Source organism: Brassica rapa, chromosome A01, assembly GCF_000309985.2.
Source record: "Brassica rapa cultivar Chiifu-401-42 chromosome A01, CAAS_Brap_v3.01, whole genome shotgun sequence".
NCBI classification, from domain to species: domain Eukaryota; kingdom Viridiplantae; phylum Streptophyta; class Magnoliopsida; order Brassicales; family Brassicaceae; genus Brassica; species Brassica rapa.
The window spans coordinates 29,364,751-29,384,227 of record NC_024795.2 but is presented as its reverse complement, the minus strand read 5'-3'; the positions used below and the strand labels follow the sequence as shown (position 1 = coordinate 29,384,227).

Sequence of the window (19,477 nt, the reverse complement as noted above, 5' to 3'; positions counted from 1 at the left end):
ATATCAAGAAATACACATTTCAGGCTCGGTTTGGCGTTTTGGTTTTGTTTAAAGTACCTGGAGTAACAGAATACTCATCGGAGAATCCAGAAGGTATTCCATGGCGGCGAGTGTAGTTACGGAAAAGCAGCAGAATCTCTAAACAGACTGAGCTAGCTAAGTTTTTTTCAGCTGAGTTCTTCCTCTATTACGTTTTTACCTCTTGCTTCTTCTTTGTAAAATCTTATGAAGTTTTGTCCTAGAGAGCTAGCTTCTCCTTTCACTTTCTCAAGCTACTCTGTTCTTCTCTTGAATAACTCTTCTGACTCTCTCCTCTGCCTCACCTGTCAAAATGAATTTTGATACGATGATTAATATAACTTCTTGTTTTCTGAACTGAGTCTTAAAATTAATTACCTTGTCTTCATATTAGACGTATCAAGTACTTGCTTATTAAGCAGCTCTTTTTCCTTCTCCTTCTTTGTCTTCTCAAGCTCTTCCTCTTGTTTCTTCACTGATTCCTCCAGCTCTTTCCTCTCTCAGTTGTTCATTTTACAACTGCATCCCTAATTTATAAAATCAATATAAAATTCAACCACTCGTCTGACATTAGAACATTCAGTGTTCTTATTTCTCCTTCCTCAACATCTCTTCAGTTTCAACTTTGCGTCCAAGTTCCTCATTGTTTATCATTTTTTCCTTGCAGAATGATGCTAAGAGCCTCGTCCCTTTCTTGTTTAGTCTTCTCCAGTAATGTCCTTTGTTTCGCCAAAGCTTATTTACCTTCTTTCCTTAGTCTCTCTTCCTTACCAAAGACAGCTTCGTACTCTTGCGTTTAAAGTAAAAGTAAACAATTCTAAGCAAACAAAACAAAAATAGAAGAACATTCTCAATACAGACATGTGAATGGTCTCAACGGCTGTGTTTTCAGGTTTGAGCTGTAGGATCTTCACGTTTAAGCTTATTTTTTTTAGTTGAATTGTGGAGATGGTGATGACTATATTCATATGATTTGCAGGTTTAAGGGTTATACATTCGAATAATCGATATAGTTACGATATTCTTGAGCGTAAGATTAGGAACTAAAATATTTTTTTCTTGAAGATTAGGAATTAAAATATTTGTTGTTAAAATAAGTTTAACTATTTCCAATGCCGATTTTTGAGTACAATAAGGTACATTAGTTACGATTAGGAATATTCATAAATAAATTTGGGATTATTAAAAAACTATCCTCTTAAATTAAAATTGCCATAAATGTAGGATGTATTTGTAAAAAAAAAAAAGCACTATTTAAACTGTGGTTGCTTCTTTGTTGAAAAAAAAAAAACTGTGGTCAAGATTTGACATGGAAATATGGAATATGAGAATTTTTTTTTTTTGTAAAAATATATGAGAATATATTGTTAGGTATTTTTCATACATATTGATCGATATATGTGAGATATTGGTCAATGATTATTACTTATTAGTATATTTAGGTTAAACAAAATATATTATTTCCCTATTAGAAAATGATAAAGTTATGACAATTTTAAATGATTGACATATGAAAACATAATATAATAACATAATATGATTCATGTTCGATGTCTAGAAATGTGCAGATAAATTATGATTCATGTTTGTTGAGAATAATTTTGTTTCGGAAAATGTTGCATATATTTGTTCAAAAAAAAATGTCGCATATTTTTAGCAGGCTGGGACGAAGAAGAGTCTGAAGAACAGAAGAATCGAAGAGAACAATAGAAAATCCAATTTGTTTTCAAAAACATTTTGTATCCTAAATGATAGAGGGGCGGGTCCCACCATTTAATACCACAAAAAAGATCACGATGAATATATTTATAACAAAAAAATATAGATTTAAAAATATTCCAGTGGCAATGTCTTGTAAATATTGTTGAAATAGGAGGGTACCTCAAAAAAGGGTCTTCTGTTTTAATAGTATTGATGTGAACTTCATGCAACTAAAAATCGACCAAATATTTTAAAATTGCCAAAAAAGAAAAGGAGCAAAGTAGATTAGTATGGAATACATAAGAACATGAACAGTTATGGTACAATCTTATGAAATAATGGCTCTAGTCTTTAAAGTTCTTAAAAGTATATTATATAGATAACAATTTCCACATTATGAAAAAAAAAATATACATATTTTTAAGAATTGTTTATAGTTTCCATATGACTTGCATAAGAGTCGAAGATAAACTGTTTCCAAAACATCTTTGAAGTCATGTGATAACGCGGCCAAATTGCAACTTATTATATCACCTACAAGACAAACATCAAATATTTGAAAAACTAGATGTTTGTTCAAAAACTTTAATACTGAAGTTATATATGTTCTCATCCACATATAATTTCTGTAAATGTGAATAAACAACTATATATGTGAGAAAAACTATAGATATGTTGTTAAGCAGTAGAATTTGGGGGAAAAACTTTTGGATAAAATTTTAAAATAGCAACTAACAAGTCTTTGGGAAAAACTTTATCATGTTCCAACATCAAATACATATATTGTCTGACTCAAGGGCCAGAATACCAGATTATCGGTATGCACTTATTGAGTTTAGAAATAAATATTATTTTATCATATAGTTGTGTATAGATGTCATTGACATGTTACATCATATAAAGTGTAATAGTGGCAACTACCAACAAAAGCAAATAGTTGATTTCCCACCATATAGGTCCAATAAAGTTTTTCCTTATCATATAAAGCAAATTACACTTATCTTTCAGGTTTCAACAATTGATTTCCCACCAACAAAAGCAAAGCATGAACAATCTCCCAAGGCACAGACACACTGACACAACGAATGACTGAAGATCCAAGAAACCAACATAATAGAGAGTAACGAACACTAAGAGCTACGGAGGAAGGAGTTTCACTTTGCTAAGAATCTAAACAATCGTTTTTTCTCATAAAAAGAAGTCAAGACTCGTTAACAAAACCGCAGTACCGCGTCCCACATTGTCCCGATCACTGTAAAAACAGCTACTGGAATGACAAACCGATGTGCAAAACCAAAGTTGGAGAAGGCTCGTCTTGCGCTGTTCTTGATAGGTGCTGCGATTGGTGGGGGAGGCGGTTTCTCAACTAAAACATCGAGCTTCATACCACCGTAACATCCACCACCGCTACCGCTAATGAGATAGTAATGTCTGGTCACATTGAGATGAACAACGTCCCTTCCCGATCCACGGCTCCAGTTAGCGATCGGGTTATCGGCATTGCAACTTATGTAGTTGGTCTCGTTCACTTCTATAACGTTGTATTGGTTTCTCTCGTACACAAAATCTGAAAGAAAAAAAAAACAAATAGAGACACATGGATAGAAACTATATAAGTCAAACAAGATACGTGAAAGGATAAACATTAATCTTAGTTGTCCTTTTACTGTAAGAAAACGACTAGGAAAGAATCTAGTGGTCCTTTTCAGACAAGATAAGATTGATTGTGTTGGACAAGATCTTACGAAGGTTTTAAGATGTTGTAACGTATTAAAAGAGTGTAAGCGACCCATTTCACATCAGATCTAAATCATATAATGTAGAGTGTGACAAGAATCAATGTCGATAGAGAGTGAGAGAGAATAATACAGAGCCAGTCGTCTAGGTAGAAATGTTTGTCCTGAGCCCAAATGGTATAGTTGATATTGGGATTCCAGAACTTGTTATCACCCACTATCCATCTCTTAGCGGCCACCTCAGTCACCGGAGCTGCCGCAAGAAAAGCTAGAACCACTGCCGCAGCAATCAACGCAAGTCTAGCCATCGATCACTCTAGAAAGAAAAAGAAGCTCAGTGCTTAATGACTCTTAAGAAATAGCAGTTTTATGAATAGCAGTTTTATGAATGAATGTATATGAGCGAGTGGGGCTGTTTCCAAGTCAAATCAGACATACATATTTCTCGTTTTACGGGGAAAAGATCTCTCAAGATCCGTAATTTCTTCAACTAACGTTTGGAATCTTATTACTACTTTAATCAACCTCGATGTTGACGATGAAGTACACGTTAATTAAAGGTACGCGTTATATAGTTAAGGGAGTAATTAGTTTTTAATGCCTGACATTATTATTATTTTTCTCTGGGTTATTGCATTATTCTGTTTTGTAGTAATATTTTCTCACCTTTTTGGCGGGAATTTATTTCCATTTTCTTCTTTCAAGGGTTCAGAGATTCAATTCCTTTATTAACATACGAAATGAGTATATATATATATATATATATATAGATCTTTTGAATATTTAAAATAAAAATAAATTACTATCATATCAAAATTTCCAAAACTATGTGAGTACTTATATTAGTTGTACTTCTTAGTAAAATAACGAGATATGTTATGGCTCGTCGCATACAAAAAAGCAGATCATATGTTCCCGCAATAACATGCACACGCAACTGATAATAGCACGTCGTAACCATTTCCGCGAACCAACCAATGGATATTGTAATTCGATAAGACGACGTCGTGTTGTTGACCACGAATATTTCTTAAATTTCCTTTTATCTTTTGTTTTTGACGTCATCACATTGGTTTATGTCCACACGATATCAGTCATAAAATCCACGTAGGAACGACTATCCATTACACCCATCCACGTGTTCTCATAACAGCTTCTAGTTCCATTAGCTGAACGAACAATAGAAACAGAGCATCGAACTGAGAAGGAAGAAGAAGGGAAGCAAGAGAAATGGCGGCAGCGGCCATAGCCGTTCATCTCCCGAAACATGCATCGTTTCTTCCTAATCCCAAGCTTCCATTGAATCAAAACTCTAGCTTTCTCGGTGTGTCCTTGAAGATCGGTCGACCCATGTCCGTTAACCGGAAAATGAAAGGTCCGGTTACGGTCTCTGCTGCTTCGACGAGCAAGACAGTCGTTACAGATGGCGATAGAAGCAAACAGTTTTACATAAACTTTACTGGCTTTCCATTTCCTCTTGGTCCTTTCCTTAACCGGCGCACCATCAGAACCGAGGTTAGGCTTTCGAACTCGTTTGAGAATCCATTACAGTGCCTTTCAATTAGCAATCTCGAATTTCGATCCTTTGCTTGTTATGCAGGCGGTAAAAGGTAGCATATGGATGTTTGAACAAGAACAAGCTTTAGGTTTCAGCAGTGTCTCAACGAATATAAGAATGACTGTCATCAAACTCAAATCCGGTGGTTTATGGGTTCATGCTCCCATTGCTCCCACCAAAGAGTGTATTCAGGTTCCCCCTTTTTTTATTTAATCTATTGATTGATTACTATCTCCAGAGAATTGTTAAAATGATAAAAGTATCATGCTTTAGTTTCATAAACACATGGTTGTGAATAATTTACTTTTAAACGATGTCTGAACTCTATTTGCTTACTTTTATGTTGAAGCAGCTTATTGAGGAGTTGGGAGCTCCGGTTGAGTACATTGTCCTGCCAACTTTTGCTTACGAGCACAAGATATTCGTCGGTCCGTTCTCTAGAAAGTTCCCCAAGGCTCAAGTATGGGTGGCGCCAAGACAATGGAGCTGGCCACTGAACTTACCACTCGAGTTTTTCGGTATCTTTCGCGCCAAAACCATTAAAGACGGAGACTTATCTACCCCGTGGGCTGATGAGATCGAGCAGAAAGTCTTAAGCTCTCCTGAAGTCGGTACGTTCCTTCACTATTTCAATCCTGTTGGCGGTCCTTAGCCAAGCCTCATGAAACATTCGTCTAAAAAATCATTTATTAAATTATTTATAGTCGTCCAAAATCCGAGGGTCGGCCCTGTACTTATGGAATAAGTAATATACAGGAATTGGACCGTATGTGGAAGTAGCGTTCTACCATAAGCGTTCAAGAACTCTACTAGTCACTGACGCTGTGATCTTCGTCCCACGGAAGCCGCCGTCGAGTATCAGCAGCGAGTCCTTGCTGGCCTCGGCTAAGAACGGACTGGCTGTGAAGATACTTAGCAAAGGCAAACAAGTACCTAATGACCCTGTCGTTGACACCCCAAACACCCGCCAAAAAGGTCGGTCATCAACTTCTTGAAATTCAAATTCATCAAACAAAAGATCTCAATGAGTGTCTTTTAACGTGCAGGATGGGAAAGAATGGTTCTGCAAATCCTGTTTCTTGGTCCATCTAATCTCTTGGAGCCAAACGCGAGCTTTGCGCAAATGTCACAGAAGCTGATCGTTTCTCCCATTGTCAAGACTCTGGTCTTTAGCAAAGTCCCTGAGAAAGTGAGGGATTGGATCGATGAGATAGCGAGTGACTGGAGATTCAAGAGGATAATCCCAGCTCATTTCGAGGCTCCGGTAAACGCAGGGAGGTCAGAGTTTCTAGCTGCGTTCGGGTTTCTTGATGATCTTCTAGGGGAGAGATATGTGAACCGTCCTCCTTCGCTCTCTATTCTCTTCACTTCGCTGATGGGTAAAGCGGCTAGCTATTTTCCTCCGGATGATATGAGGACTCTCTCTTCTCTTGATCAGTTCTTAGTCTCTGTTGGTGCTGTTAAGAAGACCGTCTCTGGTAGAAAACGAAGATGATGGAACAAATAGTATTCATCGTTAGTCTTATAAAGAATATAGAAACGATTCGGTCTTGTAAAGAGATTTGATTTTATACTTTATAAAAGAAACGTTCAACAACCCTTTTGATCATGTATCTGTATCGATAAACAATCTAAAGCCAAACCACAAATCTGAAACACACTCTTACATGATTGAACAGACACATTTGTTCATCTTGGGATCACCATCTTTAGGCTTCTTTTCTGTTCCCAAACATATATAAAAAGAAACAATTGTCAAGTCGAGAAGAGAGTTTTGAAGCTTAAGTAGAGGCTTTGTTCTCTTCGAATACCTTTTTCTGTAAGTAGAGGTTGGATGATGACATGCATTGTGGTTACAGAGTCTACGAGAGTAGAGACAGGGCTTCGGTAGTCTTTAACCGTTTTGTTGTTGTCCAAAACTTTCCCTGCGCTTATCAACTTCACCTCTTTCACTGTCCTCGGTCCATTTTCCTTCTCTAGCTCGAATCATGAAAAGACAAGAACAAATGACACAAGTAGGTTGATCAGTGACAAAAGAGTTGTTTGAGCACAGGCTCAGCAAGTGTCCATTAGGATAAACATAAAGCATAAGATTATCCAAAAGGGTGACATGATTCTCACAAGTAATCATAGAAAATCATGCCATAACCATTGGTTACAGGAAACATTCAAGCCTTTACAACGCAAAGTGCATGAGGAGGGTAAAGTAAGCCATTAAGAAACTGACCTCTAGGCCATTGAGAGATAACAGTCTCCTTCAATGCAGCAACAGTGGTAGCATCCGGAAATGCTTTAGGACCGATATCAGAACCGTCGTTTAAGCGAAACTTGATCTCTAGTTGATCATCAACTTCTGCCATCTATTATTGCCAAAAAAAGAACCAACCAAACAACTACAAAAGAGTTCAAAAAGACTTTGCAGTTTATCAATAGTATCAAAATCCCACAGGGTCTTCTTTTGCTCTTTACTCTTATCTGCAACTATAAAAGAACAATAAGTGACTGGGAAGAAGCCTGAAGAGGTATAAGTAGGTTAGTAGATAATCTTCTTTAACAGAATCTTGATTCATAAATGGATCGCATGAAATGCAACAGAGCAATAAAACAGAGGGTTTTTAACAGAATTAACACATGTCCTCATCATGTATAGCTGCTGGTCTAAAACAACAAATCCAGATTTGAAAAAAGGAGAAAAAGAAAAAAAAAACTCTCAAAAAAAAAAGGTGACTGATTACTTACTGTGGCTATGTGACTGATGTGAGCCGATGAATCAAACAAGAACACGCATCAGAGAGAAGTAAAGAGTGAGAGTTGGGAAATGAGATGAGATGAAGAGAGTCAGTGTATTGAATCAATCAAAATGGCGGGGTCAAAGTTTTCCATATTTATCTGATATTCTTCCCATCTATGCGCCTTTGGACCTGCCCCTATCTCTCTTCTCTCTCTCTTTCTCCCTTATTGGAATCAATCACAAAGGAAAGAAGAAGAAGAGAAGGCCACTTCTCAATCCAATTTGTATGCTTGAATGTGAAAGCTTATAGTGAGGAACCTATAATAATGTTAATCACAACTATGAAAATTTTGTTATTCATGTTTCATTGTTATAGCAAAATCATTTATTTTCAAGTCATCATCGTACAAAATAATGTAACATGAGATCCGAGAGAAAAGATAGGACAAAGGGAGAAAGCAACAAAGAATCTGACCAACAACAATCCTCTTCATCAAGAATAGTCTCATCATGATTTGGTCAACACATGGACCTTAACAAAGCTATAATGGACCTTAACAAAGCTTACTTGCTTCCCGTTTCCAAAGGCAATAACATATAAGGAAAAAGGAAACAAAACAGAGGATAAGAAGATTAAGAAATGGGATGAGCCTGCAGCAGCCTAATTGTCTAGAGACAGACCAAGTCACTTGGTTTTAACAGCTACCAACCTTGGACTATAACAACAACCTCACCTTTCAGTTTTTCTTCTTCTTGCATGGGACGACATGTAATCAAATGGAGATTTCATTATATGCATACACTTAAGTTTTAATCTGTCTGATTCATTTGACATTACAGTGCTGTGTGTTAATTACCAGGTGAAGGACCTTGCTGTGATTTTTGTTTCAGTTTTTACATTTAGTTATAACCTGAACTTGAATCTACAATGGTAGAGTCATGTCTTTCATTCTGTATATTGATTGGTATAAATCCTCAGCAGGTTCGATCACAAAGGATTTAATTTTGTTTTGTCTAATATCTTAGATGATGATACTTCATATTTAATCAAAGAACCAAAACAAAGAAGGTTTCTAAACATTATGGGAGCAGTCTTCAGCAATGATATTGATAATAAATTGTTCTTTGAGAAAAAAAAATAAACACTAAAAACAGAACATTGGTTTCGGAAAAGTAGTAGAGCCTCAAAACAACATTTCAGATGTTCAAACTTCAACAGCAATACGTCCAGCAACTTGGTCCAAGTCCCGTTGCCCACTGGAAGTGATTCTTCTTCCTCTGAAGAAGAAGAAGAACAGATTGTAACCATCAGCGTCAAGCTCAAAGAATGGATATAGAAGAATAGCTATTATTTGAAGAAAGTTTATTACCCTTTGGTGTCTATCTCAACAATGTTCATAGTCTCCAACTGCTGGAGGATGTGACGGGCAATGCCACCGCTGCTTTTGCAGAAGTGAGGTGGGCGACTGCCGTTTCTCTTGCTGCCACCGTAGATTCTACGGAAAGCACCAACTCCAAGACCTCCCCTCAGGTATACTTTCCTTGCCATAGATGCTGCCATTATAAAAGAGTATAGTCTTCTTAAGAACTTTTATTTATATGAGTATTGAGAAATAAAGCTGAGACTAGGGGGAAAGAGAGAGCTTACCAGCTCTGATGTAATACCAATCGGGATCATAAGGGGCAAGCTCCTTCAATTTACCGGTCTTCACAATGTCTGTCCATGAGGGAAGCTCGATCTGCGTAATTGAAAGCATACGAGTCAGGTGAAAAAAAAACACAAAGTTACGAAGCAGCAAACAAACTAGTAATGACGATGACCAATCACTAAACATTCCTGCTTTCAATGAACATTCGTTACATTTTCAATTGATCAAAAAGACACTATTAAGTGGTTATGAACTCAGCATGAACAAACATTGCCAGCTAAAAGAAACTAATTTCAATACGACAGACTAATAAAATATGTATTTGTAACTTTAATTAGACAGTGTAAGATCCATTTATCAACATTCCAACAATAAAAAACAAAAATCTCAAACACAGCATAACAGAAGAACACATGGTGAAGAAGAAACAGAACGTCGAAATGTGGAGAATTGGATTGATTTAACTCCCTAAAAAGTTCTAAGTCCGCATTAAACACACCTAAAACACGAAAGAAGAGCACAAACCTTGCCAGATCGCTTGAGATGAGAAGCGTAAGCCTTGACAAAGTCATGTGGAGATACGTCTTTCACTGTTTTACCAGTTGCCATATCTAAAAGCAGAGATCTTCGTCTGGGAAGTTTGCGCAAGGCAGCTGAATCTTCTCACGTTACTCCTCGAAAGGCTAGGGCTTTCAATCTCCAAGAACAATGTCTATATATATGTCGTCATTACATTTTGCTTAGGGTTTTTCTCCCAATCCGGAGAAACAAAATGGGCCCATTTTGATGGGCCACAATTATTAATTGGGCCTTATTATTCTATCCATTATAAAACGACGTCGTCTAGAAGCTGTCGGAATCATCATCATCGCATAACTACTGGCGAATAGTTCGCATCTCGAGTCGTCTCTTCCATTTTTCTTGACAAAGTAATTAAAAAAAAAACACCAACCCTAGAGAGAGAGAGAGAGTGTAGAGCCCATCAGCAATGGCGATTAAGAATCTATTGACCTCCGCTCTCCGATCTCAGAGGCGTCTCGCTCTCAATCAAGCGACACGAGCTTCCTCCTCGATCTCAGCTCTCGATTCCGCGACTCACTCCCCTCCCCCGCCGGCGACGCCGATTCTCATGCCCTACGACCACGCCGCCGAGATCACCAAAGAGAAGCTCAAGAGGCTGGAGAATCCCGATCAGAGATTCCTAAAATACGCATCCCCTCATCCAATCCTCGCCTCTCACAACCACATCTTGTCATCCCCCGAGACGCGCGTCACCACTTTACCCAACGGCCTCCGAGTCGCCACCGAATCGAATCTCTCCGCGAAGACCGCCACCGTCGGGGTGTGGATCGACGCCGGATCGAGGTTCGAGTCCGATGAGACGAACGGGACGGCGCATTTTCTGGAGCATATGATATTCAAAGGCACGGAGAGGCGCACGGTGAGGGCGTTGGAGGAGGAGATCGAGGACATTGGTGGTCATTTGAATGCGTATACGTCGAGGGAGCAGACCACTTACTATGCCAAGGTGATGGAGTCCGATGTGAACCAGGCTTTGGATGTGTTGGCTGATATCTTGCAGAACTCTAAGTTCGAGGAGCAGAGGATTAACAGGGAGCGTGATGTCATCCTCAGGGAAATGCAAGAGGTAATTACTCTATCTTGTTAAAAATTCGAACTTTGATGTTCTGATGTTGTATCACAATTTATTTATGTTTGTCTGAGTGATTGTGAGTCTTGTGTCTGTTTCTTCACTCAGTTGCGTCTTCTTTAAAAATTCGAACTTTATGTTCTGTTCTATATATATTCAAGTTAGATGTTATATTAATCAGTGTGTCTTGAGTAATTGTGAGTCTTTTGTTTCTTGATGTGTCTGTTCGGTTTCTTCACTCAGTTGTGTCTTAAAAATTCGAACTTTATGGTCTGTAGTTCTCTATGCCTTTTGTTATGTTCTATATACTTTTAAATTACGTGTCGTTTTTACATGTATCTGCTTCTTCGTTTATTGATTTATGGACTTAGTTAATCATATGTTGGCATGGTCAAGAAGTAACTACGTTTGAATTTTACATTATTTAGGTGATATTTGAGTCTTTTATTACTTCTATTCGTTATGGTTTATTTGTTTGTTCACTCTGTTAAGCTCTAGTTTTATTGTAATTTGGTTCTTCTGTAGGTGGAGGGACAAACCGATGAAGTTGTTCTTGACCATCTACATGCTACTGCGTTCCAATACACACCTCTTGGAAGAACTATTCTGGGACCTGCTCAGAATGTCAAGTCTATCACCAGAGAAGATCTGCAGAACTACATTAAGACTCACTACACAGCTTCCAGGATGGTATAACATTTCTTGAATTTGTTTGTATTCTTATGTTGGCTCACGCAAATATATTTTTCAGGTGATTGCTGCGGCAGGAGCTGTCAAGCATGAGGAAGTTGTTGAGCAAGTGAAGAAGCTATTTAACAAGTTGTCATCTGATCCAACTTCTACCACTCAACTAGTTGCCAAAGAACCTGCTAGTTTTACTGGTTCTGAGGTAAAATACACAGCCCTTTGTGATTTTATCTTTCCTTTAATTTTTTTTTTTTTTTGCTTGCTGTCTAAATCTCATTTTGTCAGGTTCGAATGATTGATGACGACCTACCCCTTGCACAATTTGCTGTTGCCTTTGAAGGAGCATCTTGGACAGATCCAGATTCTGTTGCTCTTATGGTTATGCAAACCATGTTGGGTTCATGGAACAAGAATGTTGGTGGTGGCAAACACACGGGGTGAGATTTTGCTTTCTGTCTATATTGCTTAGCATGGATTCAACGATAAAGTTTTCTTTGTGTGTGCGCAGTTCTGCTCTGATCCAGAGGGTTGCCATTAATGAAATAGCGGAAAGCATAATGGCATTCAACACCAACTACAAGGATACTGGATTGTTTGGCGTGTACGCAGTTGCTAAGGTCAACCAAACATAATCCACATAGCTAACTTGGCTGTTTATCTCTTTTGTTGAAATTTTCTAGGGATAAGCAGTCTTATCATATCACTTTTAACATAATGTAAGCTACTTTTTGCAGGCCGATTGCTTAGATGATTTATCATATGCCATTATGCATGAGGTAACGAAGTTGGCCTTCCGAGTTTCAGACGATGATGTGACCCGTGCACGGAATCAGGTTAACTAACACCCATCTCTTTCCCAAGATTCAGCGTCTAACTCACTTGTTTGTTTAACTGATTTTAAATAATCCCTTCAGCTCAAATCGTCGCTTTTGCTTCACATGGATGGAACTAGCCCAATTGCTGAAGATATTGGTCGTCAGGTATGATACCAATAACATCTTTATAAAATATGTGCGTTGGTCAAAGATAACAACCCGAGAGACTTTGTGATATTTGTAGCTGCTGACCTATGGGAGAAGAATCCCAACCGCTGAACTATTTGCTAGGATCGATGCTGTTGATGCCAGCACCGTTAAACGTGTGGCCAACAAGTTTGTCTATGACAAGGTAAGTTATCTTTTCTCTCCCTCGTCTTGTTTATCTATCTACACAGAGTTTAAAACTAAAGGGTGATGAAAGGGAATGTTTTTGGGGATAATGCGCAGGACATTGCAATCTCAGCCATTGGTCCGATCCAAGATTTGCCAGACTACAACAAGTTCAGACGCAGAACCTACTTTAACCGTTACTAAGCCTCTGAAAGAACGGTCACATAACACCCATGGGGAGAGAGCAAGAACAAGGTGGCGATGGATTCATTATTTTTGGGTTTCCTTTTAGTGTAATCTTTCTTAATTTCCCATCGCTGGTAAAATAAATGTACCATCCACTCTTTTTCTTTCTTCTACAAGAAGATACTAGAGATCCTCTGTTTTATTGTTTTGTTTGGTTCTCCATAATTTCTCATACAACTTAATAAGAAGTTGAATATTGGTTTGAAACTTATTTGGAATGATTGGTCTCCTTTCTTCTGCATTCGTCCATATAAATATGTGTAGTATGCATTGGCTCTAGATTTTATTATATCAAGTGGAAAAAAAGAATATCATCTTAAACTCAACAGCAGTTGAACTAAAAGGTTAAAAACAGTTCATATAGAAATGGTCACCTACTTTGGAAGTGGCTTGCCTCTCAAGAAATACTTGAACAGCTCAAAAGCAGCATGTGGCTTGGACAGTGGAACCTCGTGACCTGCTCCTATCACCGTCACGAACGTTAGTCCCTCGAACACTTCCGCCACCCTCCCATCTAAGTCCACAATGTTTGTTCAAATTCCATGTTTTCTTTCTAAACCGGAGATAACAAAATAAGAACCAGCTTGTTTTTTTAAGTACCTGTTTCTTGACATACTAAGGAACTTTGGTATTCAAACTAAGTCTTGCCAATGAGTACCTAGTCGCTGTCACCGGTACAGCTGAATCGACGTCGTCACCACTTAACCATAACAAAAAGACTAACGTAACGACTTAGGGAATGTGTCAAGGTAATATCAATGAAAGAATGAAAAACCACAGACCTGAAAACCCAAACCCTGATCCCATCGGCAATCATTTCCCGGTATATAGGCAGAACCGATGAAGCTGTGTCGTTCCAATCTCAGTTCAGCACCTCACTGACAACAAAAAACTAACTATAATTAAAACCGACAACTAAATTTAACATATGATCTTAGTTATGGAATGAACCTGCAAGCAGTCCATTTTTACAAAATCTTGGTGGTGTTGGCATGAAGAGCTTTCTAAACATCAGGCCGGTTGTTATAGACTTCTGCATATCTCTCGGTACATCGATCATACCCTAATATTTTCCTCAGTACCTTCTCAGTAGACATAACCGGCTACATTGCTTATGAACATTGAACCGGATCCAAACCGAAAGAGAAAAGCAGAGGAAAGAGGCTCTTACGGAGTGGGGAAGATGAGGGAGACGCATCCTCCCGCGATCAGAAGAACCACCGAAACCCACAGCTACCGTCGCTTGACTTGTTACACGGCGGTGCATAGATGTTGTACTGATCGATGCTACTAAACTCTTTCTCCATTGCGTAAGAGTAAACCGTTTCGCATTCATCAGATTCCTCCTGTCGACTGAACTCGCAAGTGTTCACCAGCTGATGATACGTCCTGTCGGAGATCATCGCGTGGCTCCACCAATACGGCACCGTTCCGAGGTTGTCATAGTGATTGTCCGTCACGGCGTTTCCAACCTTCCAAACGAAACGGTTTTACGCGCGAAAATTCAATAACGGTAACGGAAACAGAGGATTTTGAATTTTTTAAATATTACCATGATTCCTTTGAGATTAATTGGATTCTTGGATCGTTTGTTGTAATGCATGATTTCTCTAGCGAGCTGAGGGACGTAATGTCCGGCGTAACTTTCGCCGGTGATGTAAATTTCACGGCGGTTGTATTTCGGAAACCGGTGAAGCCATTGGACAAGAAACTGAAGTGAATCTTTAGCTGCAATAAGAAGAAACAGAGTCATCGGTTAAGGTAAACCATGAGTGATTTAGAGGGATTGGTTCTTGGTTTAGTTATACCGGTGCGGCTGTCGCCAGTATTGAAGACTTTTCTACATTGTCGGAGACGGAGACTGGTCTCACCGGATAATGCTGCCGGTAAAACAATTGAAATATTCCATCAATGCATCCAAACTGTTTATTCAGATTTGGGTTCTCATCTGACAAGTTATACATAAGTTTTGCAGACATGGCTTCTTCTTTTCAAAAAGGATAACTAAATAAAGTTTGGTATGTCTATGGAACTAATGAATTTATTGTCTAGTTAACAAACTGAAGTTCAGATCCAACCCTTCTGATAAGCGACCAAATGATGTAACACATAGACCACTAGACTTTTCGAAGTTTTTGATAGGTAGACGTAGAGGCAATAGTCAATCAAAAACTGAGAGGGGCTTCATTAGATATAAAAGTCGGAAGAAGGCCCATAAAGCCCATTATAGATTTACTTTTTTTTCTTACTGTGAATATCCATTTTCCACCTGTTTGTTTCTATTCCTTGATTTGAGGCCAAATCTAGAAGAAGAAGCAGCAAAGAAGATTAGCCAGAAGAGGTAAACAAACACCAATTCTTTTGATCTGTCTTATCACGTGTCTGTAATAACTCAATATAACAATACTATTTGGAACCTCTCCTCTTCTAAATATCCCCAACTCATTGAACACAAACTTAAAACTTGTAAACATTTTTCAAATTGTTTAGATCTCTCTATCTCTAGCAGGATCAAACAAAAAAAAAGAAGCAAAAGATGGGTAAAGCAAGAGGAGTAAATAGTGGTGTTCATCAAAGCTCTCTCGGTTATCTCTTTGGTTCTTCCGGGGATTCTCCATCCTCTGCCGCTACAAAAATGGGGACCACAACCACGACAACCACCACAACTACCACAGACGGAACCGGAAGAAGACCAATTACGACCACGACCACCACCGTCACTGATAATAATAATAGATTTGCTGCAGGTGTTAGAGGAAGTCCTAATAACTACTTCAGATCAGAAGGTCAAAACTCTGGAAACTTTCTCACGGTAAGGAAGAGATATTATGTTACATTTTCAGAATGAAAAAAAAAAATGAAACTTTAAATTTGAAAACTGATAGAAATGCCAAAATGTGACACAGGAGAGGCCATCTACTAAGGTTCGTTCAGCTCCTGGTGGCGTATCATCTCTTGGCTATCTCTTTGGAGGACCAAATGCTGCTGATTCTGTAAAGAAATGAAAGCTGCTTCCGACAATCCAAGATTTTTAATTAATCAAATGTACATCTTCCATAAACATGGTTGTTGTTGTGATCATTACGAGTTTCTAATAGAAACCTTAATTTCAAAAAGAAAAAAAGAACATGTTACCAATCTAAATCAAAAATAAACAAACAGTGCCCAAATGAGATCATTTTTCACAATCTACTCCTCAAATAATATATGTTCCATCGTAAACTAGAAGCCGAGTCAAATCAAATCATTGATCCTGAAATTAATAAGGTGAAAAAATATTATTATCAAGTGCCAATTTTGAGTCTCAATCGGTGACCATCCGGCAGAACACGACGACGGCTCTTAAAGCTCAATCAATCGTAAAAGCTTAGTGTGATTGGGATGTCTGAGATCCGTATTTCTTGCTTTGACACAGCTCTTATAGATTACATCAATGTTTCTGTAACTGCAGTGTGATTTATTGGAATTGCCAGCTGTAGCACAACTAGAGAAGGATCCTAAATATGGACCAGTTCACCAGCTGCTGAAGATCTTTCTAACTCAGAGGCTGAATGCTTACAGGGAATTCCAAACTGCAAATTCAGAATGTCTGCAAAGCTATGGTAACCAAATTGTAAATCCGTTTACTGCTCTTACTGTAAACACGTCCCATCTCCGGAGAAATCCTTAATTTCTATTTCTGGTTGGTCCTTAGGACTTGTTGATGAAGATTGTGTAACAAATATGAAATTGCTCTTCCTTGTCTGTTCTTGTGCTGTCGAACCTGTACAATGTGTATGAAGACATTAGCAGCGTTAGAGGGGAGTCAGATCAACCTCAAGGCGCTGATTTAACCTCCATGACCGAAGACTTCAATTTCTATCAAGGAGGGAGGTTTCCAGGAGATTGGGGTTCATGTCAAAGCTTGGAGATGGTTAATTTGGGTCAGAACTTCTTCAAGGGCGTAGGTCTTAGTAAATGCAAGAACCTTCGTCTTCTTGATTTGAGTTCGAATATGCTTACCGGAGAGCTTCTCAGAGAGATATCGCGCGGTTCCCTGCATGAGTGTTTTTGACGTTGGCGGAAACAGATTATTGGGCTTAATCCCTGAGTTTCTCAGCAATGCCACAACCCAGTCTTTTTATTCGAAAATACACGTATGCGCATGCATCTATCAGGAGTCACACCAGTTGAAGCAAGAAGATGGTTCACATAAGGAGACCGAGCAATGGCTTTCGAGTGCAGCACCAAACCAACGTTTATAAAAAATTACCTCTTAGATATATTATAGTAAACTCTAAAAACTAGATGCATCCAGAATTCGCGGCAAAACAATTTTCCTTTCATTTACAAATTTTAATGGGCTTATATAATACTGAAGTAAGGTAGGGCTAGGGCCAAATAATAGATTGGGATAAAATAAACGAGACGGTGTGAGAAACGAACCCTAAATTTCCTAATCATGTCGCTGAAAATGAGATCGATCTTTGCTCAGGTGCGTCGAGAATCTGAATCCTATATTTGTTCGATTGAGTTATCCTCTAAAATTTTTTGTTTGTTCGATCGGTTATATCTCTCGACACAGGTGTATCAAAAATCGGTATCGGCGGGGCATAGACGCAATTTCTCTTCATCCTCAACCAAGTGCGAAGGTAAAGTTGTACCAAATTCGAGACCTTTAAAAAAAAAGAAAAAGAAGAAGAGTGTGATTTTCTTCAATAATTTGTGATTGTAGTGTCGAAGAAAACAGCTATGGGGATTTATGTTGTTACTCGAACCCTAGGTTTTGCTTCCGGATTTCTCGCTGGTACGTGGAGTGACAGAGATTCTTTTATCCTCTTAAATCAGCTTTTAATACCCTTTTTGTTCTGTTTTGTTTTTGGTCAAGGCAATTATGTAGTTGGTGATTTTGATAAGAAGCTTTTGGAGCGGCTGGAAGAGGTATAAAATAAAATCAAAGAAGCCCGCCCTCGATGTGACCATAATTGCGATGATGTCTTCTAATCTTTATCGTCTGTGTTGACAGGATATGAGGAAGGATGAGGAATACTTCAAGAGAAGCGAAGCGATATTGTCCCATCTTTCAAAGTTGCCTAGGTCAGCCAATTAATTGGCTTTTGCTAATTATTATGTATAAGATGTATGTGTCGTATGGTATGACAACTATGTGTCCGTTGTGGTTTTGTCTAAACTGAAATACTTGTCTCTGCAATTGCTTTCTTTCGCTCAGTCAAAATATTTTAATTTCGTGTGTGTTTTCTGGGCCTCCGTTTTTTATTATAAGTCGTTTTAGAGAAACTTTTTTGTTCCAAATTATATGTCGTTTTCGGTTTTCTATGTAAAATTTATTAATAATTAATGTTGTATAACCAATGGTAATATATCTTATATTTTTCTATTGGTTGAATTGTGGTTAGGTAAATAATTAATGATGTTTTTGTTTAGAAAATATAAGAAATTAATGGTTTTCTTAATCTACGTGCATAGCTGTAAAACGACTTATATTAAAAAACGGAGGGAGTAATATATATGTTGTTGGGAATTATGTTTTTTAAGGTTAGAATGTTTTCCCAATACTTCTATCACATCCGTCTCGTATGTTTCCTTCGGTGAATCATCTTTGACACTACTTTGTACCGGTAATTGCATGGCTTCCTTTGAGAATGTTCTTTCTCTGACAACATCACAGATTCCAAGATCTTCCAACTAATATCTGCTAAATCTTCTTTACCAGTAATTGCATGGCTTCCTTTGAGAATGTTCTTTCTATGACAACATCACAGATTCCAAGATCTTCGGACTAATATCTGCTAAATCTCATTTTTCGTCTTTAAAGGATCCCGTTCTTACTTACCCTAATTTTGGTGTTCTTACAAATTTTTGTCAAACCGCTCTGATATTATTAGTACGATATTATCCACTTTGGACTTAATAGACAAGCGGGCTTGGATTTACTTTAGATTAAGATATAAAATAAACCCAAGGCCGATTCACTCTATCCACGAGCTGATTGATAATATCGCGAGAGAACCCTAAATTTCTCCGATCATGTCGCCGAAATTGAGATCGATCTTTGCACAGGTTTGTCGAGAATCCGATCACGGTATATTACTATTCCTTTTTTTGTTTTTTTTATTTGTGCTCTTTCTGTCTCCTCCACAGGTACATCTGAAATCGCTATCGATGGGGTCTCGCCGGGATTTCTCTTCTTCATCCGCAGGTTTTCTGATTCTTTCCTTGGATCGTGATGTTTGTTTGAATGTATAATTGTGATTTTTTTTTTTTCCGATTGCAGCTTCGAAACGTGCTGAGTGGGACAATCTGTTTAGCCCTGGCATTTCGGTTTAGCTTGGATTCGCTGCTTCTGCATGTT

At 38.2% G+C, this 19,477-nt stretch overlaps 6 protein-coding genes across 7 annotated transcripts in view; 3 read left to right on the top strand and 3 right to left on the bottom strand.

The window, feature by feature from the left end:
* Nucleotides 1-639: 639 nt before the first annotated feature.
* Nucleotides 640-4,685, bottom strand: LOC103842826 (lamin-like protein). Its single transcript, XM_009119495.3, has 2 exons — nt 3,589-4,685; nt 640-3,286 (listed from the first exon to the last, which is right to left on the bottom strand). The coding sequence occupies exons 1-2, from the start codon at nt 3,761-3,763 to the stop codon at nt 2,931-2,933; spliced, it is 531 nt and encodes a 176-aa protein (XP_009117743.1). The 5' UTR covers nt 3,764-4,685; the 3' UTR covers nt 640-2,930.
* On the top strand, nt 4,681-6,622 carry LOC103842846 (uncharacterized). The gene is given in 5 exon segments (NM_001301911.1): nt 4,681-4,970; nt 5,056-5,205; nt 5,366-5,624; nt 5,770-5,988; nt 6,060-6,622. Coding segments are annotated over 5 exon segments (1,362 nt in total). The 5' UTR covers nt 4,681-4,685; the 3' UTR covers nt 6,509-6,622.
* LOC103842836 (membrane-anchored ubiquitin-fold protein 1) lies at nt 6,376-8,528 on the bottom strand. The gene is made up of 3 exons (XM_033285520.1): nt 7,241-8,528; nt 6,825-6,989; nt 6,376-6,735 (listed from the first exon to the last, which is right to left on the bottom strand). The coding sequence occupies exons 1-3, from the start codon at nt 7,371-7,373 to the stop codon at nt 6,677-6,679; spliced, it is 357 nt and encodes a 118-aa protein (XP_033141411.1). The 5' UTR covers nt 7,374-8,528; the 3' UTR covers nt 6,376-6,676.
* A 238-nt stretch (nt 8,529-8,766) lies between these two features.
* On the bottom strand, nt 8,767-10,165 carry LOC103842855 (40S ribosomal protein S19-1). The gene is made up of 4 exons (XM_009119524.3): nt 9,919-10,165; nt 9,393-9,483; nt 9,115-9,298; nt 8,767-9,022 (listed from the first exon to the last, which is right to left on the bottom strand). Exons 1-4 carry the CDS (start codon nt 10,000-10,002, stop codon nt 8,950-8,952), a joined length of 432 nt encoding a protein of 143 aa, XP_009117772.2. The 5' UTR covers nt 10,003-10,165; the 3' UTR covers nt 8,767-8,949.
* A 112-nt stretch (nt 10,166-10,277) lies between these two features.
* On the top strand, nt 10,278-13,336 carry LOC103842864 (probable mitochondrial-processing peptidase subunit beta, mitochondrial). Its single transcript, XM_009119535.3, has 9 exons — nt 10,278-11,041; nt 11,570-11,734; nt 11,796-11,933; nt 12,017-12,168; nt 12,240-12,348; nt 12,466-12,564; nt 12,646-12,711; nt 12,791-12,898; nt 12,997-13,336. Exons 1-9 carry the CDS (start codon nt 10,382-10,384, stop codon nt 13,081-13,083), a joined length of 1,584 nt encoding a protein of 527 aa, XP_009117783.1. The 5' UTR covers nt 10,278-10,381; the 3' UTR covers nt 13,084-13,336.
* A 260-nt stretch (nt 13,337-13,596) lies between these two features.
* The window catches only part of LOC103842894 (protein SPIRAL1-like 3), a 209,522-nt gene continuing 203,641 nt past the window's right edge, over nt 13,597-19,477 (top strand). The window contains exons 1-7 of one of the 2 annotated variants that reach the window (XM_009119563.3): nt 13,597-15,466; nt 15,635-15,937; nt 16,032-17,599; nt 17,690-17,756; nt 17,840-17,911; nt 17,993-18,045; nt 18,131-18,359. In XM_009119563.3, the coding sequence (XP_009117811.1) occupies nt 15,662-15,937; nt 16,032-16,130 (375 nt within the window). In that variant the 5' untranslated portion in view covers nt 13,597-15,466; nt 15,635-15,661 and the 3' untranslated portion in view covers nt 16,131-17,599; nt 17,690-17,756; nt 17,840-17,911; nt 17,993-18,045; nt 18,131-18,359. Of the gene's footprint in view, nt 15,938-16,031; nt 17,600-17,689; nt 17,757-17,839; nt 17,912-17,992; nt 18,046-18,130; nt 18,360-19,477 lie in introns of those variants that run through there. The other variant, XM_033285482.1, reaches the window with a different exon arrangement.

Coding starts and splice junctions, on each gene's coding strand:
- LOC103842826 (XM_009119495.3), bottom strand. CDS start 3,763: ATGGCTAGACTTGCGTTGATTGCTGCGGCAGTGGTTCTAGCTTTTCTT. Junction 3,287..3,588: donor CTACCTAGACGACTGGCTCT/GTATTATTCTCT, acceptor TTTTTCTTTCAG/ATTTTGTGTACGAGAGAAAC.
- LOC103842836 (XM_033285520.1), bottom strand. CDS start 7,373: ATGGCAGAAGTTGATGATCAACTAGAGATCAAGTTTCGCTTAAACGAC. Junction 6,990..7,240: donor TATCTCTCAATGGCCTAGAG/GTCAGTTTCTTA, acceptor GATTCGAGCTAG/AGAAGGAAAATGGACCGAGG. Junction 6,736..6,824: donor ACCTCTACTTACAGAAAAAG/GTATTCGAAGAG, acceptor GTTTGGGAACAG/AAAAGAAGCCTAAAGATGGT.
- LOC103842855 (XM_009119524.3), bottom strand. CDS start 10,002: ATGGCAACTGGTAAAACAGTGAAAGACGTATCTCCACATGACTTTGTC. Junction 9,484..9,918: donor ATCTCAAGCGATCTGGCAAG/GTTTGTGCTCTT, acceptor TCAATTACGCAG/ATCGAGCTTCCCTCATGGAC. Junction 9,023..9,114: donor GTTGAGATAGACACCAAAGG/GTAATAAACTTT, acceptor CTTCTTCTTCAG/AGGAAGAAGAATCACTTCCA.
- LOC103842864 (XM_009119535.3), top strand. CDS start 10,382: ATGGCGATTAAGAATCTATTGACCTCCGCTCTCCGATCTCAGAGGCGT. Junction 11,934..12,016: donor CTAGTTTTACTGGTTCTGAG/GTAAAATACACA, acceptor TCATTTTGTCAG/GTTCGAATGATTGATGACGA. Junction 12,565..12,645: donor TGACCCGTGCACGGAATCAG/GTTAACTAACAC, acceptor TAATCCCTTCAG/CTCAAATCGTCGCTTTTGCT.